The sequence below is a fragment of the Felis catus genome, chromosome B3, assembly GCF_018350175.1.
Source record: "Felis catus isolate Fca126 chromosome B3, F.catus_Fca126_mat1.0, whole genome shotgun sequence".
NCBI classification, from domain to species: domain Eukaryota; kingdom Metazoa; phylum Chordata; class Mammalia; order Carnivora; family Felidae; genus Felis; species Felis catus.
Window position 1 is genome coordinate 69,675,543 of NC_058373.1, and position 25,802 is coordinate 69,701,344.

The following is a 25,802-nucleotide window of genomic DNA, read 5'->3' on the forward strand; positions in this document are numbered from 1 at the left end:
CTAGGATAGTGGGGAGGTTTCATGAAATGGGTGGCATTTAAACTGGGCTGTGAAAAACGAGCAACATTTCAAGACAGATGAGGCAGGGTGTTTTATTTGGAGGGGATAGTTTGAAGAAAAGGAGGAAAAGATAGTTTCAGACATGGTGAAGGGTCTGATTTAGCCGAACACAGGGTGAGTTAGTGCTGGAGCCAAAACACAGAGGCCCTAGAATACCAGGGTTGTTCTTTAGTCAATGGGAAGTCTCCAATTTGGAGTAGTAGAGAGGCATAGCTAGTGTTTCCGGAATATTAATTTGCTGTAGAATGGGCAGGGGTGGGCAGAGACTGGGGACCAGGAACACTTAGAATTTTGTAGGACCCTTGTATTTTTTCATCTTCGGCTGGTTAATCCTCACTACTGTATCATCTTGAAGCTCTGGTCTACTGGTTCATTCCCTATTTCTTATTTGGTTTCTCTGCCCTGCTTCCCTGGATCCCACTCCATCCCAACCAGATTCTAGGTAAATCATGGAAAATTTGGATTTTTTTCTTCTTCTTCAAGTAATAAAACTGCAGGATGTTGGACGATTTTTTTCCTTGGTTTGGGGCTTTTCTTTTATTTATTTGATGGTGATATGATCAAATGAAAAAAGGGACAGTAATAGGCAGAAATTATTTGATACATCTGTGTGAAAATCTAAAGTTCATGTAACTTATTGACAGTATAGCCACTAAAAGGCAGACCTTCTGATTCTAGTACAGTCCAAATTCACCTGTTTCTACTGTAGTGTTCTTTTCACTATAACAAAAAGACTTATTATAATTTTTCTTTGTATCTTTACAAATTCTTTTCCTTTTCCCTTCCTGACTCAGAACAATACATGGCCCTTTTATTTTGCAAGGCTAAGCCTCCTTATTTTTATTTTTTATTTCATCCATTTCTGCTACTCCAGAGTCTATGGCCAATTACCTCTGGCGGTTAGGCACTTTGATATTCTTCCCCATTTGTTCCTATGAAACTCTCATTTCTGCTGTTTATTTAATCATTAAAAAGTCCTTTTATTTTGGGCTCTCTCCATGTATCCTTCTCCTTTGTTAATTTTTAAATTGTATACTCTCAATAGACTAACTGTATTAACAACCTGATTTTACCTTAATCCTGGGCAATCTGAGTTTCTCCTTCTAATATTCATTCCTTCCATAATTATTTATTGAGCATAACTGATGTGTTACATTCTAGGCACTGGAAATACGTTAGTGAAGAATTCCTAGAAGGGTCTTCCCTCAAATACCAATTTTCTTATTTTTGATCCCAGAAACACTGAATTAATTCCTATTCTTGATTCCACTGCAACACTATCCACCTTCTGGAATAATCTCATTTCTTGACTTCTAGAGCCTTGAGCCCTCTGGTTTTCTGGAAATTTTCTTTCTCTGTTTTTGGTTCTTTTTTCCAGACTTTAAATCTTGGGCTTTTCTCATATCGTATTTGACCCTTCCTCTAGATACATATACGTCTTGTGGCTTCAATGATCATATTCATGCAGATGATTTCTAAGTCACCTCCCTAGCCTTGGCTTCTTTAAAAAAAACACTACTTTACATATATAACATTTCTCAACTTAAATCCCCCAAACGGTTCCTTCTCCATCATGGAGTATTTCATCCTCCATAGCCTGGCTTTCCAGGACCTCTGCAATCTGTTTCCCACGTATCTTTACCTTTTATCTCTTATGTTTCTCCTACACAGCTTGCATTGAAGCCAAAAAAGTCATTGCTCTCCCCCCAAAACTGCTTGCTTACTCTCACTTCTGTACCTTTCCATATGCTGTTTCCTCTCTGGAATATCCCTACCCATCTCTTTTGGTTATTTTTTAAAAAGTGTGAAATATCCTACATACAAAAGAGTATATAAACATATGTATACTAAAAATAATAAGGTAAACTCCCGTGCACTTATCATTCAGGTTAAAAGACAGTTTTTTTTTTTTTTCAACGTTTATTTATTTTTGGGACAGAGAGAGACAGAGCATGAACGGGGAGGGGCAGAGAGAGAGGGAGACACAGAATCGGAAACAGGCCCCAAGCCATCAGCCCAGAGCCTGAGAGCCATCAGCCCAGAGCCTGACGCGGGGCTCGAACTCACGGACCGCGAGATCGTAACCTGGCTGAAGTCGGGCGCTTAGCCCACTGCGCCACCCAGGCACCCCTGAAAGATAGTTTTTTAAGTACCTTATAAAGGTCCTGTGTTTCTCTATTTTTGTTCCCCTACAGTTAACCTCCAGCTGATTTTTGTGTTAAGAATCCCTTGCTTTTTCTTCTCTTTTTTTTACCATTTATGTATGCAAATTAGGCAAAAGCAAAAAAAGATCCACATTGTTTAAAAATGAATACTACTGGATACTTAAACCTGGATGTCCACCTTTCACTTGATACTTGGCATGTCTACACTAGAATCCATCATCTCCTGCCCTCCCTGCCGCCTGGGTTTCCCTTTAGGGAGGGACTTGCTGCCCAGCTGTGGGGAGTGCCATCAGCAGGCGGCCCTGAGGTCGCACCAGAGCAGCCCACATGTGGTGGATGACTGAGTGAAGGGAGGTACAAGTGCTCAGCTATTTTCACCCCACATGGGGCAATCTGAGCTCACTCCAGAGCTCTCTGTGGTGGGGATTTGTTGGGTCTGCGTCATAGTTAGATTTCATTCTTTGCCCAGTCCTGCCTTCTCTGACTTCCCTTTAAAGGTGCTAACCACCCATGAGCAACTTGTACCCTAAACTCCACCTCAGCGCTTGCTTTTGGGAACCCAGACTGCTTTACTGCCCTCCTCCCCCTTTTCCTCTTTATAGCAAACTATTTTTATCTATTTTGTATCTAAATCCGTGGGTGACGTTGTCCTAAAGAATTTTTTTTCTCATACTGCCCTGGTCAAATTTTAGTATCGACATTATATTAGTGTCATAAAATAAGGTAGGGAAGAAAGTTTTCTCACTTTCTATGCAATGTCAGTAGAAATACAATTATTGGTTCCTTGAAGTTTTGGTAGATTTTGCCATTAAAACCAGTGTTATATTTCTGGGAAGATTTTTAAAATTGGATTTAAATTCCTTAATCTCTTTAATGCAGTTGTAGGATTATTTATGTTTACGATTTTATCATTTGTTCCCACAGAAAACAGCACAGTCAAGTAGAATAATAGAGGGAAGATGAACAATGAACAGACTATTTAGAAAGGTGAGGATAAGAGACTCTTAAACACTGAGAACAAACTGAGGGTTGATGGGGGGTGGGAGGGAGGGGAGGGTGGGTGAGGGGTATTAAGGGCACCTGTTGGGATGAGCACTGGGTGTTGTATGGAAACCAATTTGACAATAAATTTCATATTAAAAAAAAATTAAAAAAATCCTATTAAAGAAAAAAAAAAAAAAAAAAGAAAGATGAGGATAGGATTAAAGGAGACCAGTAAGGAGCTGGTGAAGCATCCCAGTTGCTGGGATCTGTAAAGGAAATTATGCTTGTTGGAGAGAGCTGGCCCCATTAAAAAGAAAGGCAGACATTGCAAGCACAAGGTTTGGAGGGGATGGTCAGGAGATTGATATCCTTATCTTTCACTCACTCTTCCTGGCCTCTTGTTTCTTGTTAGTGCCTCTAACTGACCACAACTAGCCATCAGTGAGAGCAAGGGAGCCCAGTTTATGCAGTCCTTAAAGATCCTTCCCAGAGGTACAGAGCAGGGTGGATGGAGAAAAGGGACAATGAATCTAGAATGTCCAGCATAGTGAATTTTGGTAAGTTATGTTTTACTAGATATTTGATGATATGATTAAAATTTTGGAATATGTTGGCCTAAAGTTGTTTATTATAGGCTCTTATTGGGCTTTTAACGTCTGTAACATCTCTACTTATAGTCCTCTTTTGTTCTTGATATTAGTCCTATGTGCCATCTCTCTTTTTTCCTTGATTACCTTCAGCAGAGGCTTATCAATTTTACTTGTCTTATTAAAGAATAGCCTTTTTTTGTAGATTTTGTAGATTTTTTGTTTTCTATTTCATTAATTTATACTATATGATTTCCTTTCTTATTCTTTTTGTATGGTGGTTGTATTATCTAGTTTTTATTTTATTTTAATTTTTTTTCAACGTTTATTTATTTTTGGGACAGAGAGAGACAGAGCATGAACGGGGGAGGGGCAGAGAGAGAGGGAGACACAGAATCGGAAACAGGCTCCAGGCTCTGAGCCATCAGCCCAGAGCCTGACGCGGGGCTCTAACTCACGGACCGCGAGATCGTGACCTGGCTGAAGTTGGACGCTTAACCAACTGCGCCACCCAGGTGCCCCGGTATTATCTAGTTTTTAAAGATGGATACTTAGCTCATTAAATTTTAAATTAATTTCAAACCTTTTTTCTTTATCTAACATTAGCAGTTAGACTATGTATTTCCCTCTAAATACTGCTTTAGCTGTATCTTACAGGATTTGGTATAAAATATTTTATAACTCAGTTTAAAACATTTTCTAATTTCCATTGTGATTTCATCTTTGACCCAAGAGTTATTTAAAAATGCATTACCTAATTTCCAAACATATGAAGATTTTCTAGCTGTATTTTGGTTAGTGGTTCCACCTTCATTGCTTTGGGCTAGAATATTATTTTCATGGTAGCAATCTTGAATTTGTTAAGATTTGCTTTATAATATAGCATTTGGTAAAATTTTGTAATATTCTATAAATGCTTGAGTATTCTGCATATATCAGGGACAGGGATCTATATAAATCAATTAGATTAATCATGTTTTTAAACCTTCATATGCTGTCCAACATTTTGTCAGTTTGCCCTATTATTCACTGAAAGAAGTGTATTTCATTCTCCCATTATTGCCACAAATATACAGAATTTCTTTATTTTTGTGCTCGCTTCGGCAGCACATATACTAAAATTGGAACAGACTTTCTCTATTTCCTTTTGTAGTTCTGCAAGTTTTGTTTTTCTTCATATGTTTTTGGGCATTTTGAAAGTCCTATGGGCTAGTGGAAGCAACAGTTTATTGGCATATAATACTTAGCACCTTCGTTTTCCTTTCACCAAAACTCTATTTAAAGTCTTTTACAGTTCTCTCTTGAAGTGGCTTACTGACATCAGAAGAGAGCCCATGGTGAAATTTTAAATGGAGTCAGTAATAATAAGGGAAATTGGTGGGAGATGGAGTGAGATTAGGACCAATGGATTTAGAGGCTTTTTCATATCTGCTTAGGTGCCACTGTGATGATGATTTGACCAAATGATTAGAGGTGACAGATAATTTTCAAAATTTGTACATTCTCTTAAGTAGGCAACGTGGTGGCTTTGTATTGTGTCAGCTTGGCTAGATTGAGCTACGTCCTCTAGAATTCCTTTTTCTGTATGTTTGCAACTACAATAGGTTATAAGAGAAATACTTTTGCAATATTTTGAGGTCAAAGTGAAACAGCAGCCATATTTGCCACTCGCACACATTGTCATTTCTCTGCTGGCTTATCTCATTGGTATGAGGCAGGGGCCAGGACTGCAACTGCCACTTGGGATCCTTCTTGGGCTTCTTTGACTTGTGGGCCAGCTGTGTGTTCAGCTTTGTGGTGAAGGCCTTGGTTTCTCAATACATCCACACCATTGAGGTTAGAAGCAAAGAACATTGACACTCATTTTCGTCTGACCTTGGGAACTTTAGCTCTTGCTTGTGGGTTCCAGTTTATTTTTGTTTTACTCCATTTTACACCCATCTTTTCTTCCTGGCTGCGTGTCCCGTGGACTTCAAGCTACAGCATCAGATGCAAAGACAACAGACTTCCAGAGATTGCTGATTCACCTTTCATGATTATGTAAGGTCAAATCACTAACAAATCCCTTAGTATTTTATCTCCTAGTGGTTCTGCTTCTCTAATGGAACCTTGACTGATATGGCCAATAATCCCAATTTCTTATTTTTTCCTGTTCTTTCAGGCAAATTTGGAGCCCAAAGTGACTGAAACCATGGGGGGAGGAAATAATTCGGTGGTGTCTGAGATTGTGTTGGTGGGACTCACCAATTCTTTGAAGATGCAGCTTGTCTTATTTCTAGTTTTCTCTGTGTTCTATGTCACAGGTATTTTAGGAAACCTCCTCATTGTGCTCACAGTGATCTCTGACTCCCATTTACACTCCCCTATGTACTTCCTGCTGGCCAACCTCTCTTTTATTGACATGTGGGTTTCCTCCATTGCAGCTCCCAAGATGATTTCTGATCTTTTCAAGGAGAGAAAAGTAATCTCTTTCCAAGGCTGCATTGCTCAGATGTTCTTCATTCATGTTATTGGAGGAACTGAGATGGTTCTGCTCATTGCCATGGCCCTTGACCGTTATGTTGCTATATGCAGGCCTCTTCACTACCTGACCATCATGAACTTCAGAACTTGTATTTTACTCTTGGTGGTGGCCTGGACCATTGGGATCATCCACTCACTGATCCAACTGGTGTTTGTTGTAAACCTGCCACTCTGTGGCCCCAACGAACTGGACAGCTTTTATTGTGATCTTCCTCGATTTATTAGGCTTGCCTGCACAGACACTTACAGATTGGAGCTCATGGTCACTGCCAATAGTGGTTTCATCTCTCTGGGGACTTTTTTCATTTTGGTTATTTCCTATATCTTCACCTTGGTCATTGTTTGGCAACGTTCTTCAGGTGGCTTGTCCAAGGCCCTCTCTACTCTGTCAGCTCACATCACAGTGGTAGTCTTGTTTTTTGGTCTATGTATTTTTGTGTACTCATGGCCATTTCCCACAGTGCCAGTGGATAAGTTCCTTGCCATTTTTGATGTAATTATCACCCCATTTCTGAACCCTGCCATCTATACTTTTAGGAATAAAGAGGTGAAAGTGGCAATGAGGAGAATATTCAGTCAGGTGTCGAGTTTCAGGAAGATGTTATAAGTAATTTTGATATCAAGAAAGACAAGCATCTCTAACATTCCCTGACTGTACTACAGACATGAATCTGATGAAACACAGCACTATGGATATTCTACTTACTAGTTTAATTAACTCCAGAATTTCTTAATGTATTTTCTGCTCACAACCAAGGAGGATATGATGTGCTTTCTTATGCAATGTGATGGAATAAAAGTATTAATATATGACTATTTCCACATTTTCTTGTCCCTCCTTTATAAAAGAGATTCTGTACTGGCCTCATATCTCTTTTCCAGCTTTGTGTGCTAAGCAGAATCTTCCCTTATCATATTGAGTTTTGGGGTTTGTAATGCAGAATCTGAAGAAAAGTGCTTTGGAAATTTGACAAAATTGAAATTATTAGGGATAGCGTTTTTCTTTTTTTTCTTTTGAGGTCCTATAGTGAGATGTGTGGGAGTAGCTGTAGTGTGTGAAACAAATAGATAAAAAACAAAAAGAGGATTTTAAAGAGATACTGTTGTCTATCTCTTACCTTTTTTTAATTTAATTTTTTTTTACTTTTTAAAATACCTCCTTTTTCAGAGAAAGAAGACCATTTCAGTTTTTAAAAATGTTTATTTATTTTTGAGACAGAGAGAGAGAGAGAGAGAGAACATGAGCAGGGGAGGGAGAGAGAGACACACACAGAATCCAAAGTAGGCTCCAGGCTCTGAGCTCTCAGTGGGGCTTGAACCCATGGACTGTGAGATCATGACCCAAGCCGAAGTCAAACACCTAAGCAACTGAGCCACCCAGGTGCCCCTCTTATCTTTTTTTTTTTTTTAATGTTTATGTATTTATTTTGAGAAAGGGAGAGAGAGCACATACGAATGGGGGAGGGGCAGAGAAAGGGAGAGAGCACTGTCAGTGCGGAGCCAATGTGGGACTTGAACTTGAGATCATGATCTGAGCTGAAAATCGAGAGTCTGATGCTTAACCCACTGAGCCACCCAGGTGCCCCTATCTCTTACCTTTCAAAATATACTGCCCTTCATTAAATGAAAACAAAGAGCTAAAGTTATTTTGAATTATTTTTGTGTTTTTTAGAAATCTTATCAGCCTGAAATTGGATCACTAGATTATGGCTTCTTAGGCTTTTCAACTAGTGCACCTGGCAACTATGAACTAAGCCTTATAATTACTTCAGTTCTTTCAAAAACTGTGTTCCTGTATGTTAGGAGATTTAAATGATGGGGGCCAGATAATGGACAAAGACAATGACCTATTTAATAATTCAGTCCTGAGTAGCGCTAATTCTTGCCCTAATTATACTGAAATCATCAGTGATTCCTCAGAGTTAGGTAAACTCTTTTCTTCTTCAGTGACATGGTTACAAGCACACACTCTTGAGCCAGACTGCCTGACTTCAAAACTTAGCTTTGCTTTTTACTAATATACAAATTGCTTTAGCTCTTTATGTCTAAATTCTGTCATCTGTAAAATAGAGGTTAAGTTGAACTCTCTGAGATTTCTGATATATTTTTTTGACCTACCAAAATGGCAGTTCCTTATGGCTAAAGGTATCTTCCTCATAAGTTATAAAGATTGAACAAATTAATATTTGTAAAGTGCTTTAAACAATTCTCGGTCTATAATGTTATATATGTGCCTATTCAATAAAAGGAATTAAAACATTAAAACCACTTCTCAGTTTTGATGACCTTCTTTCATGCTGTCCAGAAATTATTTCCTTTCCTCCATTCATCAGACTTTGGTCAAGAAGGTACTCTTTTCCTGGGCTGTCTGGCTGGCTCAGTCGTGGAGCATGCAACTGTTGGTCTTGGGGTTGTAAGCTCGAGCCCCATTCTAGGTGTAGAGATTACTTAAAAAAAAAAAAAAGAATGTACTCTTTTCCTAACAAGACTCTTTTAAATGATAAAATTCCTTGATACTTCAACATGCCACAATTCAATTTACTTTCTACACTTCCTTTTAGATTCAAATTGCCTTCTTAAGAGCTATGCAATAGTTCTATGAAGCTTGTTTTGGTTATCTGTGGTGCTTTTTAATGTGCCAGAAGAAGTTACCAAGCTGACTAGGTTATGAAAAAATTACATGAATAGAAATGTAATTAATCAAAAAAGGTATTGAATACTTACTATGTTCTAAATCCCATGCTAGGAACTGTAGAAAATTGTGTTAGGACTATGCAACTTAATTGTAGAGAGGGATGATCCATCTCTGAGGCAAAAAATTATGGTGAGAAAGTAAGCAGTGTGGTAGGGTGGGCAGACTCAACAAAAGGGTTTGAGTAGAGGGAATTCGTGAATTTGTGAATGTTATGGATGGGGCTAGATCCCATGCTGACCAGTCTTCTGAGGTAAGTGCATGCCCTGGGAAGAAGAGAAGCTCATGGAAAGCTCTGGACGCTTTGGGCAGGTTGACACCACAGCATGATGGGGGATGGATACCTACTCCACCTCACTGCCTAACCAGGATTGGTAAAACCTGACAAGATTTGGTTTTGCCAACTTCATTGACCCATTTTTGCTCTTCTTAGCCATTTTGGACTTTCTGTTGTTTGAATACACCAAGCTCATGGTCTGAGATGTGTACACTGGCCTTTTCTTCCACTTGCAGAGAGCTTTGCCTGGGTATAGGCAGGGCTGGCTCCCTCTCATCATTCAAGTTTCAGCCTGAGTGTCAACCCCAAGAGAAGACTTCCTATCTAAAGTTCCCTCTTGCCTTTCTACTCCAGTCATTCTCTATTAAATGCGTTGTTGAACATCTCCATTTGAATGATCGCTTTCTATTGTTTTATTAATTATTTTTTGTTTCTTAAAAATTTTTTTTTGAGAGACAGTGCGTGCACACAAGTAGGGGAGGGGTAGAGGGAGAAAGAATCTTGAGCTCAGGGCCCAGCACTGAGCCCTATGTAGAGCTTGATGAGGGGCTGCATCTCACGACTGTGAAATCATAACCTGAGTCAAAATCAAGAGTTGGACACTTAATTGATTGAGCCACTCAGGTGCCCCAATTATCTTTTGTTTCTGTCCACAGGGAAGGAAGGTCCATAAAACAGAATACATGGTGTTTTGATCTTTGTACCTGGACGGATTCCTGGCCTACAGTGGGAAGTAAATAATTATTTGTTTCTGTCCAAAGAGCAAATGGTAAATAAAAGCTGAGAGAAAGAGAAACAACTGTTTCTTTCTAAATTCAAAGGAATGGAAAGAAATGAGAGAAATCCAGTAGATTTAGCACAAATGTTAAACTTATTCAGGATAATAAACTTGTGGAATCTAAAGTACATTTGTAGCTTACATTACGTAAGTGTAAGGAAGAAAAGAAAAAAAATCACCAAAAATCATTTCACTCAAATATAACTGTCAAAATTCTGCTATATTTTTTTTAGGATTTTCCTTTATGCATGTGAAAAATTATACAAAATAGGATCACATTGTTCTATAATCCATTTAACAATACCAATATGATGTATAATTTTTTTCACGCTGATATATCTACTTCTAGCATGTAGTTCTTGGTTACTATATGATAATCTATTGTATCAATAGATCAATAGATCTAACGATAGATCAATAGCCATATTGTTTTAGTCTTGGTTACTATATGATAATCTATTGTATCAATAGATCAATAGATCTAACACTATATCAATAGTCATATTGTTTTAGTCAGTACTTTATTGCTGACGTTTAAGTCATTTCCAAGTTTTAGCTTTCAACAACTCTGCTATGAAAGATGATGTACCTTTTTATATACACATAGCTTGGATTACGTCTCCATAATAACTTAATAGAAATGAAATTGCTGGGCCAAAATGTATTTGTAAGGCTTGATTAAATAGCGCAAAAGCGTCCTATAAAATGATTAGGTTGATTTAAAATTCCATCAGCAGCAGAAGGGTGCCTGGGTGGCTCAGTTGGTTAAGCGTCCGACTTGGGCTCAGGTCGTGATCTCAAGGTTTGTGTTTGAACCCCATGTTGGGCTCTGTGCTGACAGCTCAGAGCCTGGAGCCTGCTTGGGAGTCTGTGTCTCCCTTTCTCTCTGCCCCTCCTCTGCTTGCACTCTCTCTCTCTCTAAAATAAATAAACATTAAAAATAAATAAATAAAGTTCTGTCAGCAACAGTGAATTAGAGCACGAGTTGCTCCTATCTTTGCAAACAGTGAATATATAACTAATTTGAATAATTGCAAATCTGAAAGAAAAAAATATTATCTACTTATCTAATTTTTTTCTATTTTTTGTTATAAAATACTACATATTTATAAAATATGTAACATATATTTGAGTTAAAAAGCACAATAAAATAAATACCTGTGAGCCTATCTATCATTGCACCTATTCTCCCAACCCCTATTCCTTTATCTTGTTTTTCATCCAGAAACAATCACTATTTCTTTTTTGTTTATATTTCTTTTGCTTTTTTTGAAAAATAATTTTATTAAAGAAGCATAAATCCACAATGTTGTTTAATTTTGCTCAATTTAAAAGTTTCTATACATTCTTCTTTAAAAATATGTATAACTTATTAGAACTCACTCAAGAAAAAATATGAATATACATGTATATATATATATTTTTTAAATGTTTATTTATTTTTGAGAGAGAGAGAAAGAGTGTGAGCAGGGGAGGGGTAGAGAGAGAAGGAGACACAGAATCTGAAGCAGGCTCCAGGCTCTGAGCTGTCAGCACAGAGCCTGATGCGGGGCTTGAACCCATGGACCACGGGGTCATGACATGAGCCGAAGTCAGACGCTTAACTGACTGAGCCACACAGATATCCCAAAGTATGAGTACATTTTTTAAAGAATTTGTCTATTTCATCTTTACAGTTTTAAAATTCATTGGCATAAAGTTTTTTTTATAGTAGTTTCATTATTTTTTTATGTTTATTTTTTGTTTATTTTTGAAAGACACAGAGCGAGCACAAATGGGGGAGGGGCAGAGAGAGAGAGAGAGGGACGGAGGATCTGAATCAGGCTCTGTGCAGACAACAGAGAGCCTTATGTGGGGCTCGAACTCACAAATTATGAGATCATGACCTAAGCTGAAGTCAGATGCTCAACCAACTGAGCCACCCAGGTGCCCCTAAGCATTTTCATTATTTAAAAAAAAAATGATAGGGGCACCTGGGTGGCTCAGTTCATTGAGCAACTGACTTCAGCTCAGGTCACCATCTGTGGTTTGTGAGTTTGAGCCCCACGTCGGGCTCTGTGCTGACAGCTCAGAGCCTGAAGCCTGCTTTGGAATCTGTTTCCCTCTCTTTCTGCTCCTCCCCCACTCATGCTCTGTCTCTCTGTCTCTCTCTCTCTCTCTCTCTCTCTCTCTCAAAAATAAACATTAAAAAAATTTTTTTTAAAGCAAAGGATTTAAAAAAAATTAAAAAATGATATATCTGTATCATGTCAATATATTCTACTTGATTTTCTCTATCTGTCTCTGTCTCTGTCTCTCCATCTGTTCCTCTCTCTGTGTATTAAGTGTATTATTGAGGTATAATTGATATACAAAGAAGTGCACATATTTAATGTGTACAATTTTATCGGTTTGGATATATCCAAATACCCATGATACCATCACTACAATTAAAGTAACAGACATTTGAGGCGCCTGGGTGGCTCAGTCGGTTAAGCATCAGACTTCAGCTCAGGTCACCATCTCACGGTTTGTGAGTTCGAGCCCCGCGTCGGGCTCTGGGCTGATGGCTCAGAGCCTGGAGCCTGCTTTCGATTTTGTGTTTCCCTCTCTCTCTGCCCCTTCCCCTTTCATGCTCTGTTTCTCTCTGTCCCCAAAATAAATAAACGTTAAAAAAAAATTTAAAGTAACAGACATTTAATATCTTCCAAAGTTTCCTTGTGTCCCTTAGTTTTCCTTTTTTTGATGGTAAGACACTTAAGATATCTATCCTTTTAACACATTTTGAAACGTACAATACCATATTGTTAACTTTAGGCACTATGCGGCACAATAGATGTCTAGAACTTATTCATCTAATAAAACTGAAATTTTATAACCAATGGAAAACATCTCTATTTCCTAGCTCCTGGCAATCACCATTGTATTCTCTGCTTCTATGAGTTTAACTATTTCATTTTGTTTTATTTTAATTAGTTAATTAAATTAAATTAATTCACTTTTAAAATTTATTAATGTTTGAGAGAAAGAGAGAGAGTGGGGGAAGGACAAAGAGAGAGGGGGACAGATGATTTGAAGCAGGCTCTGATCTGACAGCAAAGAGTCTGATGTGGGGCTCAAACTCATGAACCTTGAGATCACAATCTGAGCCAAAGTCAGACGCTTATCTGACTGAGCCACCCAGGCACCCCAAGTTTGACTATTTCAGAGACTTCATATAAGTGGAATTCTGTAGTATTTTTCCTGTGAATGGCTATTTCACTAGCATAATGTCCTCCAGTATCATTCATGTTGTCAAAATGGCAAGCTTTCCTTCCTTTTCAAGGCTGAATAATATTCCATTGAATATGAATATCAGATTTTCTTTACCCACTTATCTGTTGGTGAATACTTGGTGGATACTTGTTTCCATATCTTGGCTATTGTGAATAATGCTGCAATAAATGTGGGACTACAGATACTCTTTGAGATACTGATATGGTAATTCTATTCTTAATTTTTTGAGTAAACACTATACTGCTCTGCATACTGAATGCACCAATTTACATTCCTACCAATCGTGCTTAAGTGTTGCAATTTCTCCACACCTCACCAACACTTGTTATCTTCTTTCTTCTTTTGATAATAGCCATCTTAATAGGTGTGAAGTGATATCTCATTGTAGTTTTGATTTGCGTTTCCCTAGTAGTTAATGATATTGAACATATTTTCATGTGCCTGTTGGCAATTTATGTGATCTTGGGAAAGAAGAAGGAGTTGGAGGCATCACACTTCCTATTTCAAATGATACTACAAAGCTACAATAATTAAAACAGTATGGTACTGGCAACTGGCATAAAGACAGGCATACAGACCAAGGGAACAGACTATAGAGCCAAGATATAAAACCATGTGTGTATATGGTCAACTGATCTTTGATTAAGAATGGCAAGATTACACAATGGGGGAATGGATAGTCTCTTTAACAAACGGTGTTGGAACAACTGAATATCCATATGCAAAATGTGAAAATTAATGGAGGGAAACCTCACTAAAATGGAGTGGGAAGGCCACTAGGTGGAGCTCTCATATCCTACCACTTTTTGCCAATTGCAAATATAACAGGAAGAGAAGGATCTTGCATTAGATAGTACTTTACTATCCCAGTAGAAGGAGGGAACGTTTCTTCTTCCCCTGCCAATAGCCCAGCAAATAAGGTACTGTCACAAGTCAGCCAACGAGAAGCCACTATGCTTTGAACTCCCAGTTTACCCTTTTGTTTATAACAGCCATTCCCAACTCCCTCCTTTCCTATAAAAAAAAGTATTTCTCTCCTTGTACTGTTGACTTGTCTATGGTTTTGCTATAGCTTGCTTGTCTCTGATTGTAAGTCTCTGCTATTCCTAAATAAACCCATCTTTTTGCTGGTAAAATAACTGGCAGTTTTAGTATTAAGGTTAACAATAACAAAAATGGATTCCTAACTTACACCATACACAAATATCAACTCACAATGGTTAAAAACTTAAATGTAAATCTGCAACTATAAACTTCTAGGAGAAGACATAGGGGAAAAAATTCTTGACATTGTTTTTGGCAATGATTTCTTGGATATAAAATCAACAGCACACAGATAACAAAAACAGAAATAAACAGGTTGGACTATCTCAAACTAAAAATCTTATGTCCAGCAAAGGCAACAATCAACAGAGTCAGAAGGCAGCCTCTGGAATGGGAGAAAATACTTGCAAACCATGTATCTCATAAGAGGTTATTTATTTATTTAAAAAACATTTTTAAATGTTTATTTATTTTTGAGAGACAGAGTGTGAGCAGGGGAAGGAGCAGAGAGAGAGAGAAAGACACAGAATCTGAAGAGGCTCCAGGCTCTGAGCTGTCAGCACAGAGCCCAAAGCAGGGCTTGAACTCACAAGCCATGAGATCATGACCTGAGCCAAAGTCAGATGCTCAACTGACTGAGCCACACAGGCGCCCCCAAAACATTTTTTAATGTTTATTTATTTTTGATAGAGAGACAGAGTGCAATTTGGGGAGGAACAGAGAGAGGGAGACACAGAATCCAAAGCAGACTCCAGGCTCTGAAGCTGTCAGCACAGAGCCTGACGTGGGGCTTGAACTCACGAGCTTTGCCAAAGCCAAAGCCAAAGCTCAGAGCTGTGTCTGAGCCACAGTCGGACTCCCGACCAACTGAGCCACCCAGGTGCCCCTCATAAGAGGTTATTTATAGATATATTAGGAACTCAAACAACTCAAAAGCAAAAACCAAGTAACCCAATTAAACAATGGGCAAATAACTTGAGCAGACATTTCTCCAAAGAAGGTACATAAATATATAATTTTGTTTTGCTTGATCAAGTTAACAAGAGTTGTATATAGTTATGTCTTTTGAATGAACCAACTTCTAGCTTTTTCTTGTCTATTTTTTATCTATTCTACTTTCTCTGAATTTATTATATTCATTTTCTAACTTCTCATGTTGGAAAATGGGGTATTTAATTTTTTGGCTTTCTTCTTTTCTCATATATGCATTTCCATTGAGGCACATGTAGGCTTTCACACCCACAAGTTTAGTTCTCTGTATTTTAAAATTTCCACAAAATTTTCATGGAAACACAAATTATTTAGAAGTTTTAAAATTGGAAAATGTACGAGAATTTGAAAAAGCTCTCTATAAACTTTAATTTAAAAATTTTTTAAATTATTTATTTTTGTTTCAAGTTTTTATTTAAATTCTAGTTAGTTAACAAATAGTGTAATATTGGTTTCAGGAATAGAATTTAGTAATTCAGCACTTACATATAACACCCGATGCTCATCACAAGTACTCCTTTTAATACCCATCATCCATTTAGCCCATTCCCCACCCACCTCAGTTTGTTCTTTACAGTTAGTCTCTTATTTTCTCTCCCTGTCTTGTTTTCTCCCTTCCCCTGTTTATCTGTTTTGTTTCGTAAATTACAGATATAACTGAAATCATATGGTTTTGTCTTTCTCTGACTGACTTATTTCACTTAGCATAATACACTCTAGCTCTATCCATGTCATTGCAAATGGCAGGATTTCATTCTTTTTGATGGTTGAGTAACATTTCATTGTATATATACACCACCTCTTCTTTATCCATTCATAACTCAATGGACATTTGGGCTCTCTCCATTATTTGGCTATTGTTGATAATGCTGCTATAAACATTTTGGGGTGCATGTACCCCCTTTGAATCAGTATTTTTGTATCCTTTTGGTAAATATCTAGTAGTGCAATTGCTGGATCATAGGGTAGTTCTATTTTTAACTTAAAAAAGTTTATTTTTGAGAGAGAGACAGTGCATGTGTGCATGTGTGCATGCAAGTGAGGGAGGGGCAGAGAGAGAGAGAGGGAGATAGAATCGAAACAGGCTCTAGGCTCTGATCCGTAAGCCTAGACCTCAACATGGGGCTCAAACTCACGAGCCATGAGATCATGACTTGAGCTGAAGTTAGATGCTTAACCGACTGAGCTTCCCAGGCACCCCTGTTTTTAACTTTCTGAGGAACTTCCATACTGTTTTCCAGAGTGGCTGCACCAGTTTGCATTCCCACCAGCAGTGTAAGAGAGTTCCCCTTTATCTGCATCCTTGCCAACATCTGTTGTTTCTCGAATTGTTAATTTTAGCCATTCTGACAGATGTGAGGTGGTATCTCATTGTGGTTTTGATTTGTATTTCCCTGATGATGAGTGATGTTGAGCATCTTTTCATGTGTCTGTTAGCCATCTGGATGTCTTCTTTGGAAAAGTGTCTGGGTTTTCTGCCCATTTCTTCATTGGATTATTTGGGTTTTGGGTGTTGAGTTTGATAAGTTCTTTATAGATTTTGGATACTGACCGTTTGTCAGATATGTCATTTGCAAATATCTTCTCCCATTCCATAGGTTGCCTTTTCACTTTGTTGATTGTTTTCTTCACTGTGCAAAATGTTTTTATTTTGATGAAGTCCCAATAGTTCATTTTTGCTTTTGTTTCTCTCGCCTCTGGAGACGTGTTGAGTAAGAAGTTTCTATGGCCAAGGTCAAAGAGGATGCCGCTTGTGTTCTCCTCCAGGATTTTGATGGTTTCTTGTCTCACATTTAGGTCTTTCATCCGTTTTGAATTTACTTTTGTGTATGGTCTAAGAAAGTGATCCAATTTCATTCTTTCACATGTACCATCTAGTTTTCCCAACACCATTTGTTGAAGAGACTGTCTTTTTTCCTGCTTTGTTGAAGATTAGTTGATCATATAGTTTTTGAGTCCATTTCTGGGTTTTTTATTCTGTTCCATTGATCTATGTGTCTGTTTTTGTGCCAGTACCATACTGTCTTGATGACTACAGTTTTTAATAAAGCTTGAAGTTTGGAATTGTGATGCCTCCAGCTTTGCATTTGTTTTCCAAGATTTCTTTGGCTATTCAGAGTCTTTTGTAGTTCCATACCAGTTTTGGGATTATTGTTCTAGCTCTGTGAAAAATGCTGGTGGTATTTTGATAAGGATTGCATTAAATGTGTAGATTGCTTTGGGTAGTATAGACATTTTAATAATATTTGTTCTTCTAATCCATGAGCATGGAATGTTTTTCCATTTCATTGTGTCCTCTTCAATTTCTTTCTTAAATGTTCTATGGTTTTCAGAGTACAGGTCTTTTACCTCTTTGGTTTGGTTGTTTCCTAGGTATCTTATGGTTTTTGATGCAATTGTAAATGGGATCAATTCCTTTATTTCTCTTTCTGCTGCTTCACTGTTGGTTTATAGAAATGCAACTTATTTCTGTACCTTGATTTTATATTCTGTGATTTTGCTGAATTTGTGTATCAGTTCTAGAAATTTTTTGGTGGAGTCCTTTTGGTTTTGTACATAGAGTACCATGTTGTCTGCAAATAAAGAAAGTTTGACTTCTTTCTTGCTGATTTGTTGTCTGATTGCTGAGGCTAGGACTTCCCGTACTATGTTAAATAATAATGATGAGAGTGGACATCCCTGTCTTATTCCTGATTGTAGAGGAAAAACTCTTGGTTTTTCCCCATCGAAGATATTAGCTGTGGTTCTTTCATATTCAGTCTTTAAGATGTTGAGGTAAGTTTTGGGGCACCTGGGTGGCTCAGTTGGTTGGGTGACCGACTTCGGCTCAGGTCATGATCTCACAGTTTGTGAGTTTGAGCCCTGCGTTGGGCTCTGTGCTGACAGCTCAGAGCCTGGAGCCTGCTTCAGATTCTGTGTCTCCCCCTCTCTCTACCCTCCCCTGCTCACGCTCTGGTTCTCTCTGTCTCTCAATAATAAATAACCGTTAAAAATTTTAAAAGAAAAAGATGTTGAGGTAAGTTTTCTCTATTCCTACTTTTGTTCAGGTTTTATCAAGAAGGGATGCTGTAGTTTTTCAAATGCTTTTTTTTGCATCTATGGAGAGGATCGTATGATTCTTAGTCTTTCTTTATTGATGTGTTTCACATTGATTGATTTGTGAATATTGAACCACCTGCAACTCAGGAATACATCCTACTTGATCATGGTGAATAATTCTTTTAATGTAATGTTGGATTTGATTTGCTAGTATCTTGTTGAGAATTTTTGCATACTTGTTCATGGATATTGACCTATAATTCTCCCTTTTAGTGGGGTATTTATTTGGTTTTGGAATCAAGGTAATGCTGGCCTCATAGAATCAGTTTGGAAGTTTTCTTTCCATTTCTATTTTTTGGAGCAGTTTGAAAAAAATAGGTATTAACTGTTCTTAAATTTCTGTAGACTTCCCCTAGGAAGCCATCTGGACTTTTGTTTGTTAGGAGATTTTTGATACTGATTCAATGTCTTTGTTGGTTATGGGTCTGGTCAAATTTCGATTTCTTCTGGTTTCAGTTTTGGTACTTTATGTTTCTGGAAATTTACCCATTTCTTCCAGATTGCCCAATTTCGCGGCATATAATTTTTCATAATATTCTCTTATAATTGGTTGTATTTTTGTGGTGTTGGTTTTGATCTCTCTTCTGTCATTCATGATTTTATTTATTTGGGTTCTTTCTCTTTTCTTTTTAATAAGTCATGCTAGAGGTTTACCAGTTTCATTAATTCTTTCAAAGAATCAGCTCTTGACTTCACTTATCTGTTCTGTTTTTTTTTTCCTATGCTTGTTTTGTATCATTTATTTCTTCTCTTATCTTTATTATTTCCCTTTTTCTGCTGGCTTTAGACTTCATTTGTTGTTCCTTTTCTAGCTCCTTTAGATGTAAGGTTAGGTTGTGTATTTGAGACTTTTCTTGGTTCTTAAGGTAGTCCTGGATTGCTTGTACTTCTGTCTTATGACTGCTTTTGCTACATCCCAAAGATTTTGTACCATTGTGTTTTCATTTCCTTCCATTTTTTTTCATATATTTTTAAATTTTGAGGTTAACCCGTTCAATCTTTAGTTGGATATTCTTTAACCTCCATGTATTTGTGGTCTTTCCAAATTTTTTCTTGTGGTTGGCTTCAAGTTTCATAGATTTCTGGTTGAAAAATATGCATGGTATGATCTCTATCATTTTGTACTGGTTGAGGCCTGATCTGTGACCCAGTATGTGATCTATTCTGGAGAATGTTCCACGTGCATTTGAAAAGAATGTTTATTCTGCTGCTTGAGGATGAAGTATTCTGAATAGATCTATTAAGTCCATCTGGTCCAGTGTGTCATTCAAAGACATTGTTTCCTTGTTGATTTTCTGCTTAGATGATTTGTCCATTGTTGTAAGTGGGGTGTTAAAGTCCCCTATTATTGTGATACTATTATCAATGTTTCTTTATGTTTGTTATTAATTAATTTACATACTTGGGTGGTTCCACATCGGGGGCATAAATACTCACAATTGTTAGATCTTGTTGGATAAACTCCTTTATTATGATATAATGCCCTTCTTCATTTCTTGTTACAGTCTTTTGTTTAAAATATAGTTTGTCAAGGGGCACCTGTGTGGCTCAGTCAGTTGAGCATCCGACTGCAGCTCAGGTCATGGTCTCGCGGTTGGTGGGTTCGAGCCCCCTGTCGGGCTTTGTACTGACAGCTCAGAGCCTGGCGCCTGCTTCAGATTCTGTGTCTCCCTCTCTCTCTGCTCCTTCCCTGCTCATGCTCTGTCTCTCTCTCTCCTTCAAAAATAAATTAAAAATACATAAATAAATAAAATATAGTTTGTCTGATACAAGTATGGCCACTTCAGCTTTATTTTGACATGCATTAGCATGATAAATGGCTCTCCATCCCCTCACTTTTAATCTGCAGGTGTCTTTAGGTCTAAAATGAGTCTCTTGTAGGCAGCATATAGATGTCTTGTTTTTTATCCATTCTGATACCCTGTGTCTTTTGGTTGGAGCATTTACTCCATTTACATTCAGAATGATTATTTATAGATAAGAATTTAGTACCACTGTATTACTTGTAAAGTTGGTGTTTCTGGAGATTTTCTTTGTTCCTCTCTAATCTTTGTTGCTTTTGGTCCTTCTTTCCTACTCAAAGAGTCTCTTTTAACTTTTCTTGCAGGGCTGATTTAGTGGTGACAAACTCCTTTAGTTTTTATTTGTCTGGCAAACTCTATTTACTTTCTTTTCTTTTCTTTTCTTTCTTTCTTTCTTTCATTTATTTATAATGTTTATTTACTTTTGAGAGAGAGAGAAAGAGAGAGACAGAGCACAAGTGGCAGAGGGGCAGAGAGACAGGGAGAGACAGAATCCAAAGCAGGCTCCAGGCTGTGAGTTGTTAGCACAGAGCCCAATGTGGGGCTTGAACTCACCAACTGTGAGATTGTGACCTGAGCCGAAGTTGGACGCTTAACCGACTGAACCACCCAGACACCCCTGTCTGGCAAACTCTTGATCTCTCCCTCTATTCTGAATGACAGCCTACCTGGATGAAGTATTCTTGGCTGTATATTTTCCTCCTTCAGCACACTGAATATATCATGCCCCTCCCTTCTGGTCTGCCAAGTTTCTTTGTAGAGATCTGCTGCCAACTTTATTTCTTTTCCCTTGTAGTTTAGGGGTTTCTTTTCACTTGCTGCTTTCAGGATTATTTCCTTATATCTGTATTTTGCAAATTTTACACCAACAAAATGGTGTTGGTGTTGGCCTGCTTTTGTTGATTTTGATGGGAGTTTTCTGTACCTCGTGGATTTGGATGTCTGTTTCTATCCCCAGATTAGGGAAGTTTTCAGCTATAATTTGCTCAAATAAACCTTCTGTCCCTTTCCCCCTCTCTTCTTTTTCTGGGACTTCTATGATACAAATATTTATGCTTTATGGAGTCGCTGAGTTCTCTGTCTACATTTGTGATCCAGTACTTTTCTTTCACTTTTGTTTTCAGCTTCATTATTTTCCATAGTTTTATTTTCTGTATCACTTACTTATTCCTCTGCCTCCTCCATGCTTGTGGTCATTACACTAGTCAGTTTTGCAACTTGGTTATAGCATTTTTTATTTCAGTCTGACTAGCTTTTAGGTCTTTTATCTCTGCAGTAAGGGATTTTCTAGTGTCTTCTGTGCTTTTCTCAAGCCCAGCTAGTATCCTTATGATTGTTGTTTTATTTCATTTCATTTTAATTTTTAATGTTTATTTATTTTTGAGAGAAAGAGAGTGAGCAGAGGAAGGGCAGAGAGAGAGAGAGGAAGACAGAATCTGAAGCAGATGCTGGCGCGATGTCGAACTCACAAACTGTGAGATCATGACCTGAATCTAAGTTGGACGCTTAAGCAACTGAGCCACTCAGGTGCCCCATGATTATTGTTTTAAATTATGGCTCAGGCATATTACTTATATCTGTTTTGATTAGATCCCTGGTCATTACTTCTACTTCCTGTTCTTTCTTTAGGGAAGAATTCAAATTTCCTCATCTCGGCATTTTGTTAGGTCTCTGTCTTCTGTGTGTTGGGAAAGCCTGTTATGTTTCCTACTCCCGAGAGTAATGGCTTTATTAAGATGAGGTCCTATACTGTCCAGGTTCTCGCATTTCAAGAAGTGTTCCCAGTATATGCTGTGGGCTCTCTTCTGTTGTGTTTTGGCTGATCTTTCCCTCAGGTCAGTCATCTGCAGGCTTTCTCCTTGTCTTCAGTGGGGAGTTGGACCTTATCCGCTGTGTTGCAAGTTTTAACTAGGTGTGTTCTGGTCTGCTTGTTCAAAGAGGCTGGATCCTGGGCATCTGGGTGGCTCAGCTGGTTAAGCATTCACCTCATGATTTCAGCTTCAGGTCATGATCTCATGGTTCATGAATTCAAGCCCTGCATCAGGTTCTGTGCTGACAGTGTGGAGCCTGCTTGGGATTCTCTCCCCTTCCCTCTCTCTCTCTCTCTCTCTCTCTCTCTCTCTCTCTGCTCCTCTCCTGCTTGCACACATGCACACACTCTCTCTCAAATAAATAAGTAAATAAATGAAGAAATAAACAAACAGACTTTTAAATAAATAAATAAAAGAGGCTAGATCCCATTTCCTCTAGAGCAGAAGCTTTGCAGCACTCGATGGTCAGTAGACTTGGTGTGTGCTGTGAGTTTGTGCTCATCTTCTGGGGGAGGGATCTGCTGCTCTGACTTTCAGGCACGCTTGCCCTAGTTCAGAAGCACCTGCGAGGGAGCAGAGAGGTAAGACTTGGTGTAGGTGGCTCAAGCCTTCACTGTGGGTGCTGATCTGCTCTCACCGACGGCTGGAGGGCTGGGTAAAAATGTCGTCAGCTGGCTCTCTCATCCCTGGTGAGGGGAGTTCACACCTGCTGCTGTTCAGGAAGCCCTCAGAGAAGAGTGAACAATCTCCCCTTGTTTGTCCCTGGCTACCCTCAGATCCTTGCCTTCACCTTGTCTGTGGCCGAGCTGTCTGCCCACCTGGCAGTGCAGTGCTCCTGTGTTCTATCTGAGGCATGTCATCTGGGTTTAAAATTCCAAATTTTAGTGACCCAGCATGGCACAGACCCACACTGATCTTATGCAGGAGGATCTCACATCACTGTGGCTGGTGCCAGTTTGTCCCAGAAGGGCAGTCCCACGAATGCAGAGGGGCTTAGAGTTTAAGGTTAAGCACAGCACAAGGTCAGCATCTAGGTCAGCTGTGCTTAGCAGCTGCCTCTGATACTATGCTAACAAACAGGACAGCTCAATGGTGCTCGGTGGCTCTTTCTTCCCTGGTGAGGCAGTGCTACCTCTCCCAAAATACTCTAAGAAGGGGAATTATCTTTCCCAGCGCCACCCAGGGGATCCTCAGACCACACTGTCCACTCCCAGGCCTCTGCCCTCCTTCTTTATCTCTATGCCTGCCAGGCTCCACCTGGTGATGACACAGACTGCTGAAACTTTAGTCTTTGAGCTCTGTTGCTCATAAAAACTTGTGATAATTAGTGTTTCTCATTTTCCCAGTCAACGGTTTTGGGGAAGTGTTTTTCTTGTGCAGTGCCCTGCTCTCTGTAACCTTTAACTTGATAGTATTATGGTCAGAGATTCAGGTCTACCTGATAGCGATTCTTTGAAACACGTTAAAATTTACTTATGTCCTCTTTGTAATTGCTCCATGTGTGTTTAAAAAAACATGTGTCTTAATTGTTGGATACAGATTTCCATATATTTCAACTAGATCCATAGCATTGCTATTTTTTGTCTACTTGACTTATAGATGGTGTAAGAAAGGTATTGAAGTTTTCTATTATGTTGGAAAAATGTATCTAATTAAATTTTGATTCATATATTTTGAGACTATTATATTAATTGTGTACAAGTTTAGAATGTTCCTGGTGAATTGAAACTTTTATTATGCAGTAGCACCCTCTGCTCCTAATAATGCCAGGATCTTAGACTACATAAATTTTTCAGCAGAGTGCTGTCAAGCTATAAAGTGTTAATTACTGGAGCATAAAGGGAATTATGTCAGAAAGTTTTAAAATACATACAGCTTTTGCAGGAAAGCCTTCCTTGAACACATTAAAAAAATTTTTTTAATTACTTTTCTTTCTTTCTTTATTTTTTTTTTTAATTTTTTTTCAACGTTTATTTATTTTTGGGACAGAGAGAGACAGAGCATGAATGGGGGAGGGGCAGAGAGAGAGGGAGACACAGAATCGGAAACAGGCTCCAGGCTCTGAGCCATCAGCCCAGAGCCCGACGTGGGGCTCGAACTCACGGACCGTGAGATCGTGACCTGGCTGAAGTCAGACGCTTAACCGACTGCGCCACCCAGGCGCCCCAACTTTTTTTTTATTTTTGAGAGGCAGAGAGAGAGACAGAACGCGAGTGGGGGAGGGGCAGAGAGAGAGGGAGACACAGAATCCGAAGCAGGCTCCAGGCTCTGAGCTGTCAGCACAGAGTCCGATGTGGGGCCAATTTACTGACCGAGAGATCATGACCTGAGCTGAAGTCGGATGCTCAACCAACTGAGCCACCCAGGCGCCCCATTCCTTGAACACATTTAAGAGGTTCTTATACTTTCCTTTCATTGTCCTATAATCTTTTCGTCTGCTTCTATTATTAGCATCTTTCGGTATTCTTGTTCCGGTATTATTGCCTAATATTAACTCTTACAAGAATTACAATTGATTGGCTCCAACAACACCACACTCTGACATAATCTGATAAGTAAGAAAAGCAAGGAGAGGTACATGGTGCAGAATATATAGTCAATATTTACCAGGTTTTTTTTTTAATGTTCATTTATTTTTGAGAGAGAGAGAGAGAGAGCATGAGGTGGCAAGGAGCAGAGAGAGGGAGACACAGAATCTGAAGCAGGATCCAGGCTCCCAGCTGTCTGCACAGAGCCCAACGTGGGGCTCGAACTGGTGAATTGGGAGATTATGACCTGAGCCGAAGCTGGATGCCCAACCAACTGAGCCACTCAGGCACCCCTATATAGTCAATATTTAATAAATAGGACACCTGGGTGGCTCAGTCGGTTTAGCATCCTCCTCTTGACTTCAGCTTAGCTCAATATCTCACGGTTTGTGGGTTCAAGCCCAGCTTTGGGCACTGCACTGACAGCGTGGAGCCTCCTTGGGATTGTCTCCCTCTCTCTCTGTCTCTCCCCTGCTAATGTCTATTTTTCTTCCTCTTTCTTTCTTTCTTTCTTTCTTTCTTTCTTTCTTTCTTTCTTTCTTTCTTTCTTTCTTTCTCTAATAAAAGAACATTTAAAAATATATTTAATAAATTCACAATTAATCAATGTATTCAAATGGTTCATCCCTCATAGACATAAACTCTATCAATGATCAGCTGTTAAAAAAAATCAATGAACGAAAACTATTGTCTGGGTTTTACATATTTGTAAAGAATATGTAGAGAATTTGTAGAGAAAATAGACTTTAAAAATCCATCTATATGTTATTGACAAGACACATTTTTAAAGACATAAAGGTACATAAAACACATATATCTTAATGAAAGAAGACATTACTTGAACAACAGTTTACACACAGTGAAACATACAGCTAGTCCATTATGCTTCTACACATACATTTACAAACATTTATATTTTAATGAAAGAAGATGTTAGCTGAAGGGCACATTATACACAGTGTAGTTTCAATGAGTTAAATATATGGCTATGCCCATATGCCTCTACCCATAGGTTGTGAGCCCCTGTTTTATTTTATTTTTATTTTTATGTTTATTTACCTTTGAGACAGAGAGAGACAGAGTGAGAGCAGGGAGGGGTAGAGAGAGAGGGAGACACAGAATCTGAAGCAGGCTCCAGGCTCTGAGCTCACAGCACAGAGCCTGACACAGGGCTCGAACCCATGAACTGTGAGATCATGACCTGGGC

General features: G+C 38.6%; 1 protein-coding gene across 1 annotated transcript; it reads left to right on the forward strand.

Annotated features, from left to right (window-relative positions):
* The first annotated feature begins 5,982 nt into the window (after positions 1–5,982).
* LOC101098718 (olfactory receptor 4F15-like) lies at positions 5,983–7,488 on the forward strand. The gene has a single exon (XM_003987310.4). It carries the CDS (start codon positions 5,988–5,990, stop codon positions 6,924–6,926), a length of 939 nt encoding a protein of 312 aa, XP_003987359.2. The 5' UTR covers positions 5,983–5,987; the 3' UTR covers positions 6,927–7,488.
* Positions 7,489–25,802: the final 18,314 nt, after the last annotated feature.